The following is an 18,759-nucleotide window of genomic DNA, read 5'->3' as shown; positions in this document are numbered from 1 at the left end:
CTTTCCCTAGCTCATTTCTTTCAGGACTATTTCTATAACTTATACTGACAAGTATTTTATTTTCAGTTCCTGTTTTCCTCACTAATTCTTCTTTTACCTCAGATAATATGTCCTCACATGTAACCCTCTGTATATCTTTAGTTCAGAGATATATGGCTGTTTAGGAACTTGGCTCAGCCAGTTAAGAAATGTTAGTTAGCATCCTGATCAGCTGAAATAAAGGCAGTTGATTCTTCTTTATATGCAGTAGTTAGAGTGACAAGCACTATGTTTGTCTTAAAGTCTACTTTCTCATCAGACTGAAAAGCAACATGCTGTAGTGAACGAATAGTGGAAATGGCCATGGACTAAATAAGATAGGAGTCAAGTACTTTATGTTCCATATATTTACTTTAAAATAAATCATAGAAACATTGGACTCTTTTTTTTTTTCCTCCCCTTTTGAAGCGGTTTTGCTCATTTCTTACTGGTAGTGGACAAGCCATGCTTTTTAAAAAACAGTAGTGGGAAAAAAAGACAATAATAGGAAGGTGAAAGAGAATAAAGATTTATAGTGAAGTATTAAAAGGATAGAGAGAGTGTATAAGCACAGTTTCTGAAGAATCTTTTTTTGTTTCTATGACCTTCCTCTCCATACTATTCCTAGATTACTGTTACTTGTTTCGTGCCCTTTCACTACTCTGTTAATCCAAACTTCTCATTTTGTGGTCCCAACTGGGCCTCCTTCTCCCAGAATGCCTGTTTGAAAGTTTTCCTGCATACCCTTTTACCCTTTCTCCAGTGGGTTTATTTCTGTTTGTTTCATGGCATGTTTGGGGAGGAAAATAGGGTGAAGAAACTAATTCACTAAAGGATAGATAAGTCGGATGCTACTCTTTAAATTTAAAAACTGCATTTATGTTATTTCTTTTTAAAAAGTAGGTTAGTTGTTAACCCAAGTGAACTTCTCATTGGAAGAATTGCAGGTAGTATGACCAAGGGAAGGCAAGCAAAAGATTTTAATGAAAGCGTTTGTAAGAATACAAAAATTTTCAGTGCATTTAAAGCCTGCCAAGACTATTAATTTAATGATTTCTAAACTCACTATTTTCCATCATAAGGGTGCTGTTGAGTTCAGTTTTGTTTTGTGTACTCTGTCAGGTAAGCATGCCACAAATCAGCTGTTGATTTTAAAGTTATGTGGTGCTGATTTGCTTTAGCTAGTATGTGGATAATGATTACTGTGTGTGTGGGTAGATACACGTATATCACATGAGTGAAAGATTCTTATAAGTTTATTGTCTTTTTACATTTAATATTGACCTGAAATAGGGTTTAGTCAAGCATCTGTTTGGGGAACTAGATAATTCTGCATTTCTTTTAACCTTGAAAGTCTGAGTCCATTATTTAATCCTACTGAAATTCAGGGGATTGAACTTTGAAGGACAGAGTGTATAATAATTGAGTCAGGGATAGGGAAGCTGATTATGTCTTAGTTTTGACAAGGCTGTTCTGTAGGAAGGAGTACAGGAAAATGAACAAGAGATTGGGATTAAAGTCAAGATAAGGCAGGGTTATCTATTGCAAAGTGTAGTATGTCTAGGATTAAATAAATTAGTCTGACGATGTCCCTTAAAGCTGTTTATCAAAGGCTTGAACTGGGGATAATAAATGTTGGAAGACATTGGTGAATTTTGAGGATGGATTGTAAAATTTTTTTTATATTAAATTTCTTTAGCTTGGTTGCAGGGGAGGAGGAAATGCCAATGAGGAGAAGAGAGACCAAAAATCTGAAAAAGACTTCAGGGTTTCATGAAGAGTCTTAAAGTACTTGAAGGGCTGTCATATGGATTAGTGAAGAAATAATGTTAAATTTGTTTCCCCCACTTACAAAGATAGTTTATTACAAGGTCGTTTTAGCAAATTTAGACAGAGAAAATCACAGAGAGGAAGGAAAAGATCCTCCTAAATTTTCCCACCATGATAACCACTGATTTACATCATAAAATCAGGGCTAAAAAATGGAAGATGTATTTGGCTTAACTTAAGGAAGAATTTATGAATATTTGGAAATGCTTGAGGACATAGTGATTCTCCACCACATTATATGCTTGTGCAAAAGACTGGATGATTAACCTGTTTATGACGTTTTAGGAGGGGATATATAAGCATCTGTCGGTAAATGGACTAGATGACCTATGAAGCTCCTTGTCAACCTGTGGATTTTATCTGATTCTTGTCTGTAGGTATTTGCACCCGAGAGATGGTTATGTAAAGTGAGAGTAAGATAAAGAATGATTAAAAGTTGTAGGATTTGGGGCTTCCCTGGTGGCGCAGTGGTTGAGAGTCTGCCTGCCAATGCAGGGGACACGGGTTTGTGCCCCGGTCTGGGAAGATCCCGCATGCCGCGTCTGGAGCCTGTGCTCCACAACGGGAGAGGCCACAACAGTGAGAGGCCCGTGTACCGCAAAAGAAAAAATGTTGTAGGATTTTATTCGACCCAGTAATTCCACTTCTGGGTATATACACAAAAGAATAAAAAGCAAGGACTTGAATGGATAATTTTACACCAGTGTTCATACCAGCATTATTCACAGTAGGCAAAAGATGGAAGCAACCCAAATGTTTATTGACAGATGAATGGATAAACAAAGTGTGGCATATACATTCAATGGAATATTTTTCAGCCTTAAAAAAGAAGGAGATTCTAACATATTCTACAACATGCATGAACTTCAGGACATTATACTAAGTGAAATAAAGCAGACACAAGAGGACAAATATTGTATGGTTTCACTTACATGAGAGACCTCAAGTATAAGACATATTTATAGAGACAGAAAGTAGAGGGTGGTTGCCAGGGGCTGGTGTAGGGGGGGAATGGGGAGTTATTTAATGGGTGTAGAGTTTCAGTTTTGCAAGGTGAGAAGAGTTCTGGTGCTTGGTTGTGTAACAGTGTGAATGTATTTAAGTGAAAGTGAACTGTACACTTAGAAGTGGTTGAGATGGTAAATTTTATGTTATCTATATTTTACCACAATAAAGTTGTGGGATTTTGTTGTAATTTGAGTAGGGTACATTTTTATCTAATGTGGGAGAAACAACCACTGTATTTTATTAGTAGGAAATAATAAGACATTTGCCTAAGGAAGAGGGGATGAGCAGAGGTACTTCTTTAAATTTTTGTAGAAGGTAGTAAATGTTTATCTTGCCCTGTTAAATTTAAAATCTAAGCAGTGATAGAAGATTGTAGAAGAATGTGAGTGTGAATTTTTTTAAATTTCTGCCTACAATGTGATGATACAGAATTGGTGTAACAAGTGAGTAAATTCTTTAAGAGTGCCAGAAGGACCTATAGAATTAGAAGAGCTCTAGACAAGATAAAGAAAGCTAAAGATTTTTACTGAGAGTTGATGGACCTTGTATGTTTATGAACCCTTTTGCAGACTTCACTTACAGTTTTATTTGTATCCTCAAGCTCCAGAAAGAAACTAAAAATGAAAGAAAACAATAGTGAAAATGTCCAGACTTTCAGTGGAGAAATTTGGCGTGATTAGTTATGGGAAAGGTTATCAGTTAATTTTTAGAAGATATCTTTAGTAAGTTCTAAACCTAAGTTTCTGATTTTGTTCATTTCCTGAATTGATAGCAAATTTGCAATTGTGGCTAAAATTTTTACATTACTGAACATTTAAAACCTGTACCACCTTGCGTCATCTTTCTGGTGGGAGGTAAATGTTAATTAATCATAAATTAAATGATAATATAGTGTGTGTGTGCACATGCACGCACGCACGCACACACTGGGAAATCATATCGTTTGGCTGCGCTCAGTCCCAGTTCTCCCCCCCCCCCCCCCCGTACGCGGGCCTCGCACTGCTGTGGCCTCTCCCGTTGCAGAACACAGGCTCCGGACGCGCAGGCTCAGCGGCCATGGCCCATGGGCCCAGCCGCTCCGCGGCATGTGGGATCTTCCCGGACCGGGGCACGAACCCGTGTCCCCTGCATCGTCAGGCGGACTCCCAACCACTGCGCCACCAGGGAAGCCCCCAGTTCATTTATTTTTACATTAAAATGTAAGAATGTGTGCTTACAGAAACTTCCACTTTTTTCTTTTTTTATATCACCAGCACTTACCCCCGTGCAGTTACACGGTAGCTATTCTGTAAATGTTCAATGAATGAGAAACCAAGTTCGCTTCTTTTCCACATCATCTTTTTTTAAAAACTTTATTGAGGTGTAAAGTACATACCATAAATTTCACCCATCTTAACTGTACAGTTCAGTGTTTTTTAGTAAATTTACTGAGTTGTGCAACTAACACTGTAATCCCCAGTAAGATTTTTCATACGTGTATAGAGTTAATACTAGTTCCCACTGCCAGCCTCTAATCTACTTTCTGTCTCTGTAGATGGCCCATTTCTGGACATCTCATATAAATGGAATCACATAATATATGGTCTTTTGAGGTGAATCCATGTTGTAGCACTTACTTGCACTTCATACTTTTTCATTGGTCCATATTGTTTTTATAGACTTCTTATATATATTGCATATTTTTAGCTTTTTATTTATTTATTTGGGTTATTAATTTTAGACTTAAAAGTTGCAAGAGCAGTACAAAGAATTTTTATGTAACTTTACCTAGATTCCACAAATGTTAACATTTTATATACTTTATCTATCTATATATCTAGTTTGTGTTACTGAAATGTCTGAGAATTATAGACATGCTGCCCCATTCACATTTAAACACTTGAGTATACTTTCTAAAGGCAAGTATATTCTTTTACATAACCACAGTGTAACTATCAAAATCAGGATATTAATATAATATTACTTTCTAATCAACAGGCTTTATTTAAATTTGATAATTCTTCCACTGATGTCCCAATCCAGGATCACACATTGCATTTACGTTTAGTTTTCATGTATCTTTACAGTCTCCTTTAATGTGGGAACATTCGTTTAGTCTTTGTCTTTCATGAGCTTGACATTTTTGAAGAGTTCAGACCAGCTATTTTGTAGACTGTCCTTCAGTTTGGATATATCTGATGTTTACTCATGATTAGATTCAGGTTGTACATTTTTGGCAGGAATGTCACAAAAATGATACGTCATTTTCACTACATCATATCAAAAAGAGTGTGGTTTCAGTTTATCCCATTATTGGTGTTGATTACCCCGATCCCTTATTTTGTGTGATGTCTGCCAAGGTTCTCCACTATAAAGATATAATTTTTCCCCTTTTGTAATTAACATCTTGTGTGTGGAGGGAGATACTTTGAGACTGTGTAAATATCTTGTTTCTCATTGTATCTTTTCCCACTGGTTTTAGCATCACATTGTTAGTTATCTGTTGCTGCTTAACAACATTATCATAGATTTAGAAGCTTAAAACAACACACATTTATTATCTCAGTTTCTGTGTGTCAGCAGTCTGGGCGCATGGTTTTACTGGGTTCTCTGCAAGGCTGCTGCCAAGGTGTTGGTTCTTATCTGAAGGCTTAATTGGAGAAGGAACCACTTCTAAGCTAGGTGGTTGTTGGCAGGATTCAGATCCTTGGGGTTTATCAAAATGGGGTGATTCAGTTCCTAGCTGGCTGTTGGCTAGAGGCTGCCATGGGTTCTTTGCCACTTGGGCCTCCCCAACCTGTGTACTTCGTTAAAGCCAGCAAGGGAGAGTCAGTCACTTTGCAAGGATACTGCAGTCTTTCTCATAACGTAATCACTGTTCTGCCCGCTCTGCTGTATTCTGTATTGGTTAGAAGCAAGTCACAGGTTTCACCTACATCAAGGGGAGGGGATTACACAGGATATACCAGGAAGTGATGATAATTGGGGGTCATTTTAGAGTATGCCCACGACAACTTCCACTGATAATACTTGCCTGCAGTGTGGTGGCCACATATGGTGATTTTCTAATTCCATCATTTCTTCTTTGTTAGTTGGAATTACACTGCAAAGAATTCTCACCCGTTCATTGATTGGTTCATTTATTTATATTAGTATGAACTCATAGATTCTTCTCTTATTCTGTGGGTTATTATTTTCTATTATATTCATTTATTTTATTGCTTAAGTAGAAAGTAACAGTTTAATCCCTACACAAACAGCATTAAGAGAAGTCTTTAGCATGGGTGCCTAAACAGATTTGTAGTATAATGAATCATTTATCAAACATACTTTAGATTAAAGGTAAATTTTAACATGTAAGCTGTTCTGTCATAGGTTTGCAAAGCCTTTGTAATTCTATTTGAAAATATACTTTGATGTAACAAACTTTTCACGTTATTATCAAAATGTCATGATTGCATTTATATTGATATTCTTCAAGGGAATAGCAGATTTTCTCCCTAACGATCATTACCCTATAATTGAAATGATTAAAAGTTTTGGTGATACAATCTAAACATACTCATTCTAAAACCACTGAATCCTCCCAGCTCCTTCATCTTTGGCTTGTCTCTTGATCTTTAAATGTTATATATAGGTATCCCTATTCTTTGCATTTGTGGGCATCTGTGACTGACTCTCGTTTTGAGTGTGTCTCTTCTTGTACAATACTTGGTCAACAAATACCTTGCTATTCATTGTGTCTTTTCTCTTTGGAAGTCTTGCACTTCAGTCTATATATAGTCTCCCTGCCCCCTTACCTGCTGTTCTGATTTTTGTTTTGTTTTAAATAGCATGTCCTGTGAAAAGGAAGTGATTTTTGAAAAAGAGCCTTACTCTGTTTCAGAAGTTATATTGTTTTAATAATTTATTCATATGTTTTGGACTGTTTAATATTTTTGTAAAAATGATTCCTGATGACCTAAAAAAGGTCAGTCAGTAATGAAAAAAATGTACACTACAAAATATCCTGAAATTCACTAGCCAGGACTAACCATTGTTTATTGCATTTAATTGAAGAAACTAAGAAAATTGCTAATTTTTTCACTGAAGATTATAAATATACTTCATTTAGGATATTAATTCCTAAATAATCTCTGAAGTTGAGGGAAAAGAAAATAGAAAAATTCTGAAGGTGTGTTGTCATTTTTTAAATGAAAGTTGAAAAAATTAGAAAGCATTTGCGTTTCTCATATCACTATAATTGCAGCTGTTTACTTTTTTTTCTCTAAACATTTCTCCGTTCCTGAATTTTTTTATTTCTTTGTTGGCTAGATTTAAGTTTATGGGTGATTCTTTTCCCTGAGTTCTCATGGGCTTAATATCTTTCTGTTGCTTCTTTGTTTGAATGACATCTTGGCTGGATATAAATTTTTTACTGTCCGGTATTGAGTATTGCTAAGAAGGCAGATGTTCCTTGCATTATACAGGGCTTATCAGTCAGTTTTTGCTGCATAAGTCTTAATTTCAGTGGTTTATAACAACGAATAGTTCCTTTTCTTCTTCATGTCTTTAGAGGAGCTGGGGCTCAGTTATTGTTGCCTAGGCTTGGCTCTAGGCTGTGGGTTCTCTGTTCTCCTGGAATCAGTGGCCTGCTCTTGTGGCAGTCAGGAGTAAGTCAGACTATGCAAACACATGTTAGCTGCTGTCTCTGTCATTTCTGTTATCATTTCATTGATCAAGTCTTATGGCCAAGCCCAACATCAGTGGGGCAGGGAAATAAATATATTTTCTTTACTGTGAGGTGGCACGATACAGGGAGTGAATGATGAATTTAAAACAGTAATTCATTCTGCCACTTTTGCTTTTCATGCCTAGGTCTTCGCTTGATTCTTTCTTAGTCCTTGAAGTTTAAGATTTAGAAAAACATTAAGATAAATATTTCTGAGTATCTTGGGTACTTGAGTTCGTCTGTACAGGTTTAGTAGCACTTGGCCTCTTCTTACATCATTCAGTATACACTGTGGATTCATAAACATATTTTCTCATTGGTAGGAGAGAGTTGTTACCTTTGAATATCCTACACTTTTCTTCTGCATCCTTTTCATATCTCTGTCAATATGAATGCTTTCGACCTAGATGCTTTGTCAGTTAAGGTATTTTCAGTTGTAAATAACAGGAAATGCAATGTAAACTGGCTTAAACATCAAAGGAAATTAATTGTGTGATGTAAGTGAAAAAACCTGGCAAAACTTGATCCAGGTGCTCTGGCAGTTTGATCAGTATCTCAGCTCTGCTTCCTTCTTTTTTGTTCCATTTTCATCAGGCTCATCCATCATAGTTGCAGAATTATTGTTTGTAGGTCCTGGAGCTTATATGCTTTTGGGTTTGAATATAGAAGAGAAGAGAGAATCTGCTTCCCAGAGCTTCAGTGAAATCACATGCTGTTGAATCTGGCTGGCCCACAACGGAGTCACATGTTAAATTAAAACTTTTTCATTACAATATATGTAGTTATAAATGATGTGTATTTAGGAAAAGTATTGGATTCTATATAACATTGGCATGGCTTCCTTAAACAGGGTACATTGAGGCTGAAATCTGAAGAGTGAATTAATTGGAGCTTGCTAGGAGAAAAGGTCAGGGTTATCATTACAAGCAGAAGCATTAATTAGTACAAGGGCCAAGAAGTCAGGAGAATTGTAAGTTACAAAATGGAAAGAAGGCTAGAGTAGGCCAGAGTGGAGAGGGTTGGGCGGGGTCAGGTCACTTTGATAATTCTGGACTTCATTCTAAGAACATTGTGATATCATGGATGAATTTTAAGCTGGGCAGAGGTGGCACGATCATACTTGTTTTTATTTACTTATTATTATTTTTTCTTTTGGCTGGGTTGGTTGCTGTGCGCAGGCTTTCTCTTGTTGTGGAGCACGGGCTCTAGGTGCGCGGGCTCAGTAGTTGCAGCACGCGGGCCCTAGAGTGCGTGGGCTCAGTAGTTGTGGCATGTGGGCTCTAGGGCGCATGGGCTTCAGTAGTTATGGCACGTGGGCCCTAGAGTGTGCAGGCCTCAGTAGTTGTGGCTCACGGGCTTAATTGCTCCGCGGCATGTGGGACCTTCCCAGACCAGGGATCGAACCTGTGTCCCCTGCATTGGCAGGCAGATTCTTAACCACTGCGCCACCAGGGAAGTGTCCCATGCTTGTTTTTAAAAGGTCACTCTGGCTTCAGAGTGGAGAATTGATGGGGGTGAATGAAGTTACTGTCACTTGAGATAGGTAGGGAACACTGGAACATTATGAAACTGGAATGGGGGAGCAAGTTGTTAAGGTAACTACCACAGTTGCTGAATCACTTCTCTGTGGCATACACTTTATATATGAATTGAGATTCTGCACAAATTACAGATTAGATGGTATTTCCTCAGTTTCACAGATGAGAAAATTAAGGGTGTTTACAGTGACTTGCCCATGGCCACACTCAGATATAAATTCACATTGGTATGAATACATAAATCTGGCTCTTTTGGCCACACAGTGATGTCTCTTTTCATGAGTTACTATGTTGTTTCCTCTGAGCAGTGTGATTATAGGCCTCAGGTCTTTTCAGCCCTGCTGGCTACTGCTAAGGAACCACTTTTACTGCAGAGAGAATTAAATAAGGCTGTTGACAGCATGACTGAAGTTACTTTTGGTCTTGGGCCTTGTGTATGTTTCCTTCCTGGGGTAGATCAGCATAAAATTACAGCACTGCCTTTGTTCCTTTCCTTGAGAGCCGCCCCCAACCCCTGCCCCAACACCAGTCTCCTGAGCATGGACAAAAAAATTAAAAGCTAAATTATCTCATGATAGTTATGTAATATTTTGAGGTGTTCTTGTTTCAGCTGCTACAGGTGTCAGGACTTAAGCCCGTATTATATTTACTTGACTTTACGTCAGTATGATCTCCTTAGTACCAGTGTTTTATCACTCATGAAGGTGATGCCTGTTCCTTCAAGTTATTCAGTTATTTTTATTTAATTATATCATTCTGGAGTTACTTCCCTTGAAGGTATATTCCTGCCATCATGGGCAGTGTAGCCTATTTTACTTCTCTGCCATTGCTTCATTATTAATAAAAATAAACTCTGCAAGGATTCTCTGGTTTTTTATGTTTTCTTGAAATCAAATCTATACTATTGTTTTAAACAGTATAGTGTTCTGTGTATCTTGTGGGTTTTTCGAAACTTTATTTCCTTCAAAGGAAAATTACATTGGATTTGCAAGGAAAATATGATGGTGTCTGTATCTCTGTTACCACATCTTTTCACCAAATGTACATGTGTGCCATTTGCTTTCATTTTTATGGGTTTTACTGTAAGGAGTTTTTTTTTTTGTTTTCGTTTGGTTGAGTTGGGATTTTTTTGTTTGTTTTTTTTTTGGCTTTTTGTTTGTTTGGTTTTGTTTTTGGTTCTAGGTACTAAGCCCTAGAAGAGATTGTTTCTTTCTCTCTAACCTAAAGTACTTTATATATACAAGCCTGTGTTCTCCATTCTATAATTCCAAAATCCAAAATGCTTGAAAAAGTTTTTTAGTCTTTTGGTAACAAACCTCATTTGTCAACAACACCTTCTCTTGAAACTGACATGAAACTATATGTAGTCTTTGTTTTTCCCATTTAGTGTGAATATTCATGTGTTTCACTGTGTTTGGTTATGGGATTGCTGCCCCTAATCTCTGGTGATATTACATAGTATATGGCATATCATGTTGCCTTTCTAAAATCCAAACAGATTTTTATGTCTGAAACATTTGGCCTTAAGTGTTTGGGGTCAGGGATTGTGGACTTAGGTCTGTATTGGTAGCACTGGTTACAGGTGCTTGTGGCAGTTTATTCCCTTGTCTGTGTTTCCCATTAGACTTTGAACTAAGAAAGCTTTCCTCCTTGGCCCCACAGACCCTAGTTTATTGTGTACTTAGTAATCAGTACTAAACAGAGTTGGTACTTAATATTGAAATTGAATACCAAAAATTGGGGCAAAGCTTTACCCAGATAGGTTATTGAACTACAGATTATAGCATGTTTTCTTTTCACTTGATTATATGTTCTTTTTAAACAGTCTCTTTCCTGTTCTGCTTCTCTTTTCTTTCTTCTTACTGGAATCTTGGCTTCACCACTGACTAATCACTGTGTGATCTTGAACAGCTTACTTAACACCTCAATACATTCATTTGTTCATTTGTAAAAATGGTATCATAATTTTGCTTACCTCAAAGGATTGTTGTGAGGGCTAACCAGAATGCTTCCTGGAATTTATCACTCCTTTTGCTGTTAATGTTGCTGTTACTGATTCATATCCTATTGGTTACCTTACTAACATATGGTGAACCATCCTCTTATTGACTTTGAGGTCATTTTTAGTGTTTTGACGCTTTTAACAATGCTGGAGTTAATCCTTGCATAGATGTCCATAAGTCTTTGTGACCTTATTTTTGTAGGGATAGATTGAAGTGGGAATGTTGCATCAGTGGCCCCTAATATTTTTAATTTTAGTGGATATTTGCATGTTACTTTCTTAAGGCAGAATTGAGAAATGCGGGGGTAGGGTAGCAGTTTTCAGACCCACCAACAGTCTATATAAGAGTGCCATAACCTTGCCAGCAATGGATTTTATCAATTCATTTTTAAAAAGTAATTATAAACTCATGGGAAATTATAAAAATGGATACCTCACCCCGCTTCCTCCAGTGGTAATGTCTTATATAACTACAGTACAATATCAAAACCAGGAAACTGACCTTAGTACAGTACTGCTAACAAAGACCTGAATATATTTGATTTTTCCGAGTCTGACCAATGGTGTCTCGGTTTCATTTGTTTTCCTTTAACCACTGTAAAGTTTGGGCAGCTTTTCATGTATTCTGTTGGCCATTTATATTGCATTTTCATATCCTTTATTTTTTTCTAATTGGTTGTTTGTATTTTCCTAGAAAGCTATTTTAGGTATGCTTGGTATAGATTTGTTGATGATTTTTTTTCCTGTACAGAAATTTTTATTTTTATTTAGTTATTAAGGTTTTCTTTTGTGGTTTGGGGTTTTTTCTTTCTTATGTAGAAAGGTTACTCTATCCTGTAGGTTATACTGTTTTCCTTCTACTTTTTACATTTTGGCTTTTAATCCATTTGGAATATGTTTTTATATAAGCTGTGAGAATTAAATAATTATTTAATTAATTATTCAATGAACTGTTTTATTTAGGAGTCTCTTGGTTGTTTGTGACTTAAAACCTCAACAAAATTCCAAAGGTGGGACTGGCTTAAGGCAAGGCTGGATACAGTGGCATAACTAATATTGCTAAAAAAAAAATGTTGCTGTTTTCCTCTTTTCTCAGCTCTGCCTTTTTGGGTGTTGAATTTTCCTCCATAATCCTTACCTAGCCCTTCCTTTCTCTCTCCTTTGTGTTGTTCCACCCAAATTCCAGATACTTCCCTCATGGTCATATGACTGAAAGTCTTAGGTATTATTTTCTCATACTGCTCAGGGGAAGAGAAAGATTCTCACCACAGGTGACCGTGTCATAACTCAGTCTTCTTCCTGCTGCACAGAAATAGTACCTTTTACATTTATTGTGATCTGTTTCTATATTTTCTATTTTGTTCCACCAGCAGTCTGTAAGAGTGAACATTTGCCTGTTTATCCTGTCCCAGAAACACATTGCTTAATAAAACTCTAATTTAATTATTATTATTCAATAATTATTTAATTTAATAATTAATTATTCACTAATATTCTAATAATGTGCTTAGAGTACATTTTAATATCTTCTTAAGCAAGTCTCTCATCATTTATTTCCCAGAAATTTCTTGGCAATTTTTATATGTTTATTTGATACAGACTTGGAGGTTTTGACTAGAATTGCATTATGTGTATTTTTAACATGGAAATATCTAAATTAGATAAACATAACTGAAAATCAGCCTGGAGATACTCAGTGTTTTTCTTTTTCTTTTTAATTAATTAATTAATTTTTATTTTTGCCTCCGTTGGGTTTTCATTGCTGTGTGTGGGCTCTCTCTAATTGTGGCGAGAGGGGCATACTCTTCGTTGTGGGGTGCAGGCTTCTCATTGCAGTGGCTTTTCTTGTTGCAGAGCACGGGCTTTAGGCAAGCAGGCTTCAGTAGTTGTGGCTTGCGGGCTCTAGAGTGTAGGCTCAGTAATTGTGGCACACCGGCTTAGTTGCTCCATGGCATGTGGGATCTTGCCGGACCAGGGCTCGAACCCATGTCCCCTGCATTGGTAGGCAGATTCTTAACCACTGTGCCACCAGGGAAGTCCCTCTTTTTTTTTTTTTAATATTTTATTTATTTACTTATTTGATTGGCCTGGGTCTTAGTTGTGTCAGGCAAGCTCCTTAGTTGTGGCTCACAGGCTCCTTAGTTGTGGCATGCAAGCTCTTAGTTACGGCATGCATGTGGGATCTAGTTCCTTGACCAGGGATCAAACCCAGGCCCCCTGCATTGGGAGCGTGGAGTGTTAACCACTGTGCCACCAGGGAAGTCTCATCATTTTCTTTAACAAAAGGTTTTCTTTTATTTTCTTTGTTCTCCATCTTTTCAGTCTATTTTATTTATTTATTTATTTATTTATTTATTTACTTATTTATTTATTTATGGCTGCGTTGGATCTTTGTTGCTATTAGTGGGCTTTTTCTAGCTGCGGCGAGTGTGCAGCATGGGCTCTAGGTGCGTGGGCTTCAGTAGTTGTGGCACACAGGCTCAGTAGTTGTGGCTCGCGGGCTCTAGAGTGCAGGCTCCGTAGTTGTGGTGCACGGGCTTAGTTGCTCCGCGGCATTTGGGATCTTCCTGGACCAGGGCTTGAACCAGTGTCCCCTGCGGATTCTTAACCACTGCGCCACCAGGGAAGTCCCCATCTTTTCAGTTTTTGACCCTCAGCACCTTCACAGTACCAAAAGACAGTGGTCCTGCTCTCTCCTACAGAGAACTCTTATCTTTAGATACCCAAGATATCTAGCAGCCTCTTCCAGTAGGCTTCTTTGGGTTATTGAGTAGTACCAGCAGAGAACTGAGAAGGGAGATATGGAAATGTGCAAATAAGTTGCCTTATCCCTCAGATATTGTGAGTTGTTGTTTTTTTTTAAATTTAAGGATGCCACACATCTCCATTTATATTACTATAGGAAAATGAAATTGATTACAGGAAAGGAAAATGATATATGTATATTTTCTACAGATAATTTATTATATACCTAAAACTCTAGAAAATATGATAAATGTATATTAGAATTAGTAAACTTTTAACCAGGTTTCTACATAGAAGATGAATATTCCAAAGTCTGCTTTATGTCTTTTAAAGTGATCTCATGATAGGTCTAAAGACCATCGTAATATAGATAACTATGGAATCATTATATTTTACACCTGACACTAATACAATGTTATATGTCAATTATATCTCAATTTTAAAAAAGAGAGCATGTAAATGTGTTTGTTCCATAACTCAGATTCAGTCTGGTGCAGCAGTATGCAGGGAGATTAATATTATTTATTTCTGTGTGTGTTTTCTTTTTCTTCCCTGTTTTACTTCTGGACATTTAAGGCTTGTGCTAAATGAAATAGATTAAAAATTTTTTTTTCAGCTTTATTGAGGTGTATTAACAAATAAAATTGTAAGTCAAATAGAATCTTTAGAGAATATATTTGTGATGCTTCTGTGAGAGAAATTTGTCTTGACTGAAATGTTAGATGATAAATTGGGATTAAGAAAATTATAGAATTATTTTTTCTTTAGATAACTGGGAAGGAATTTTACATCCATTTTCTCCATGGCAGCCTTTCTAGATTTATAGACTTTTTATAGTTTATAAAATGTGTTTATGTCAAATGAGTGTTGATTTGTTAATTTTATCTTAATTCAGTGTTACGTAGGATATTCAGAGACAGAAACTAATCATTGTGTTCTCTCTCTCTCTCTCTCTTTTTTTTTGGCAGTGGAACTTCCCCTCTTGCATGCCTGAATGCAATGCTGCACACAAACTCCCGAGGTGAAGAGGGCATCTTCTATAAGGTTCCAGGTAGAATGGGAGTGTATACTTTGAAGGTAAATATTTTTGTTACGGAGTCATTTTAAAAGTGAAAACAGGAAGTAACTACGTGTAATAAATAATACTTGCATCATAGAGACAGAATTCTGTTCTTGAAGAGCTTACTTTCAGGAAGAGGTAAAATTTTCAATCCTGTATCCAATACATTTTTTTTTTAATTAATCTGTAACCATCTGTAGGTAGATTGGAGAAGTAACTTCATTTTTCATTCTTTGCCATAGTTTTTTTTTTTTCATTCTTTGCCATAGTATTATTTTGAAAGGATGAAATTAAAATGACTTCCAGTGACTTTTAAAGGGTGTCACATATTTAAATAATAATGAGTATTACTGTAGAGTATACAGCCTTGATGCTTTATATTACTTTCTGATTTAATTCTCCATTACAATTCAGAGTTGTGGTTATTATTCCTTTATTATGATAGAGAAAGCCGAAGTTCAGAAGATTGGATTTTCTTGCTCAGTGTTGGCCAGATAGTATCAGAACCAGAATATGAATCCATATCTGACTGAATTCACGTGTTCTTTTACCATAACAGACTTGCTAAGTTCTAATTTCTGCACTAAGAAGGGACCTTGACTTATCAGTGTCCTTTCAGTTACAAACAGAAAAGCCAACTCAAATGAGCTTGAGTGAAACAGAGAAGTTATTAGTTCACATAACTGAAAATTCTAGGGAAACTCAGCCTGAATTCGGGAGCTCAAATTATGGTCATCAGGGATGGGTCTCTCCGTTTTCTTTTGGCTTCAGTCTCAGGCAAGCCCTCTCCTCATCGTACATGACTTCACTCCCAACCCCCACTCTGCAATCTGTAAGTCTGGAGAGAAGGAGTCTCAGGAACTGAAGCAGGAGCCCTTTAGTTAGTTCTGATGTGGCTTAATTGGTTTGGCTTGGCCCATGTGCCTATACCAGAATGATTGCCGTTACCAAACACATGGAGTCTTCTGATTGGCCACTCTTAAGTTCATGATCACCCTTGATGTGAAAGTGTGGTTAAGCCCTCTCAAGCCAGATGAACTGAGGCAAGGGTTGTTTCCCAAAGAAAATTTATCAGCAGAAGGAGAATTAATGCTTGGCATGCAATGACTATGTCCATGTGTATGTGGGACTCTGTCCCCTCTTACCTTTTTAGTTTTGGCTGTAGTCATCTCTATGCTCACTGGTTGTGTGTAGCCCACTAACATTAAAAAGATCTAACTTACCCATAATACCTCCTTTTAAAACACCTTGTTGAACTTCACAGGGTTACAGGGATCTAGTCCCACACAGAGCTTTCTGTGTTTCTTTTAGGTTTTAGTTGTTCTAGACCTTCTATATTGTTAATAACATTTATTAAATGCCTATTCTATACCTGACACTGTAGAGGCTATAAAGAAGGATAAACTATGGTTCCTGATCTCTTGAAGCTCACATAGTTACTGAAATAATTGCATGCTCACAAAACACACTGTGCTGTAAAGTACTGTGAGAGCATAGAGAAATAAAGATTAACCTTGAATAAAGGGATCTGGAAGATTTAGTTTGTTTTTCTGTTGTTTTAAAGTTGTAAAATTTGAGTTGAACTTTGGCAGATAAATAATGGAAGGAAGGGCCTTCCAGGACAAGGGAATAGCTTAAGCAAAGGCACAGATAAAAGGATTCAGAATGGTTTTGAGAGTAAATTGGAGTGGTTAGACCATAATCTGTGTGTGGGCTAGTGTGGTAAGGAGTCAGGAGGGGGTAAATGTTAGGTGAAGAACAAACATTGGAGGCTTTTGAAAACCTGACTGAGCGGTTAAGAGAGTGAAGGAGGGAGGGTAGGTATGTGTTGAGGAAACGGCAGGGGTTTTTTTGGAGAATAGCATGATCAAATCATGTTTAGGAAGATAATTCAAGTAAAGAGTAAAGCAAGAAAATTTGTCAAAAGGATGGTTATGATTGTTTGGAAGAGATAATTGGCCTAAACTGTGAGAGTGGTGAAAGAGATGGAGGCAAGGAACATTAGAGAAATAAAACGTAAACTATTTGGAGTGGGTAAAAGAAGCGGTGCAGTGATTCTAAGATTTGGGGCATGAGTTGATCCTGGAGGGATCACAAGTTTAAGAAGACAGTTAGGGGGGGCTTCCCTGGTGGCGCAGTGGTTGAGAGTCCGCCTGCCGATGCAGGGGACATGGGTTCGTGCCCCGGTCTGGGAGGATTCCACATGCCGCGGAGCGGCTGGGCCCGTGAGCCATGGCCGCTGGGCCTGCGCGTCCGGAGCTTGTGCTCCACAATGGAAAGGCCACAGCAGTGAGGCCCGTGTACCGGAAAAAAAAGAAGACAGTTATATTTGTATTTAAAGTGTGTGTTGAACTTACAGATCAAGAGGTCTTGTTTGCAACTAACTCTATAAAAGTTTCCTATATTTTGAAGGAAAGGATATGTATTTTAAGAAAGTGTATAACATGTGAAATGGCACTAGAGTATAAACGTAAGTGGAAAAAAACAGTTCCTTATTAGATCAGAGATTACTATCTTGACTGTAATGTTGTGAGTACTAGTTATAGGTAGGAGGGTCATGTGTCAGAATTACTTTTTATCTGATTATAAAAATAAATTATGTGGGAAAACAAAATATATATTGAGAAGAAAAAAGAATCATCCATAGTTTCATAACTCAGAAATAACATTCACTAATGTGTTTATTTATATGTATATATTTTACACACTACATAAATTTATAGTAGCTAATATTTATTGAGCTCTTATCATATGCCAGGCCTTGTTCTAAGCATTTTATATTTATTAACTCATTTAATTTCAGAATGATCTTTTAAGGTAGGTACTGTCACCCCATCTTATAGACAGGGAAACTGAGGCATGAGAGTTTAAGACTTTGACCAAGGCTGCATAATTAGGAGAAGATAAAGCCAGAATTCAAACCCCCAAAGTCTTAATTTCCTAGTTCTTGATCTTACAACTACCCTGTTATATCTCTCACATACTGTGGCTGACACAGGTGTCCTTTCTGATTAGCATTCTCACTGTCCAGTGCAGAAACCAAAGATTCATGTGATTTTTTTTTTTTCTTCTTTTAAACCATTCCTTTTGTGTTTGACTCTTGCTACTTACTAACCAATTTTTGGAACCAGTTAGATTCAAATAATGCACTATCACTTGCTATCCAGACTCTTAACTGAATTTACAATACATAATGGTACTTACATACACATAAATATATATATATATATATATATATATATATATTACATGGATGATGGGTGTACATACATTTTAAAAAATTGTTATTATATAGATTTTATCCTGAACATTTCATCATTTACCTGGATTTAAATATACCAAGTTTTTTGTCCAATTTAAGCCTCTGTGTTGTGCCTGCATACGATTGTCATGTGTATTTTTTATCTTTGAGTATGGATGGAAGCATTAACTAATTTGACCCAAAGAAGAGAGATGACAGGAATTCAGAAATTATTGCTGGTTCTGCTACTGAATTTTATAATACTAAAAATTAATCAGCACAATTAAAAGTCACAACAATGCATATCAGAAATTTAATTCCTATTTGCTGAAATGGTAATGATTAATCCTAATTGGATGCCTACATTTTCAGAAAGATGTGCCGGATGGGGTGAAAGAGCTATCAGAAGGTTCAGAAGAAAGCAGTGATGGTCAGTCAGATTCCCAGAGTTCTGAGAACAGCAGCAGCAGCAGTGATGGTGGCAGCAACAAGGAGGGAAAAAAGAGCAGGTGGAAAAGGAAAGGTAAATCCACCTGATCCCTCCATAAAGTACTGAATGCTGTAGGACAAATGCCCTGGTTAATAGTTCCTCTTTTTCTAGACCCCATGTCAGTTAGTCTCTTTCCC

General features: G+C 36.9%; 1 protein-coding gene across 1 annotated transcript in view; it reads left to right on the top strand.

Moving 5' to 3' along the window:
* ASXL2 (ASXL transcriptional regulator 2) overlaps positions 1-18,759 on the top strand; it is a 130,608-nt gene that overhangs the window by 70,077 nt on the left and 41,772 nt on the right. Inside the window, exons 4-5 of the mRNA XM_007470793.1 lie at positions 14,800-14,908; positions 18,505-18,655. Of these exons, the coding sequence (XP_007470855.1) occupies positions 14,800-14,908; positions 18,505-18,655 (260 nt within the window). The remainder of the gene's footprint in view (positions 1-14,799; positions 14,909-18,504; positions 18,656-18,759) is intronic.

The sequence above is a fragment of the Lipotes vexillifer genome, unplaced genomic scaffold, assembly GCF_000442215.2.
Source record: "Lipotes vexillifer unplaced genomic scaffold, Lipotes_vexillifer_v1.1 scaffold717, whole genome shotgun sequence".
NCBI classification, from domain to species: domain Eukaryota; kingdom Metazoa; phylum Chordata; class Mammalia; order Artiodactyla; family Lipotidae; genus Lipotes; species Lipotes vexillifer.
The sequence above is the reverse complement of the archived record's forward strand: the minus strand, read 5'-3'. Positions and strand labels throughout refer to the sequence as shown.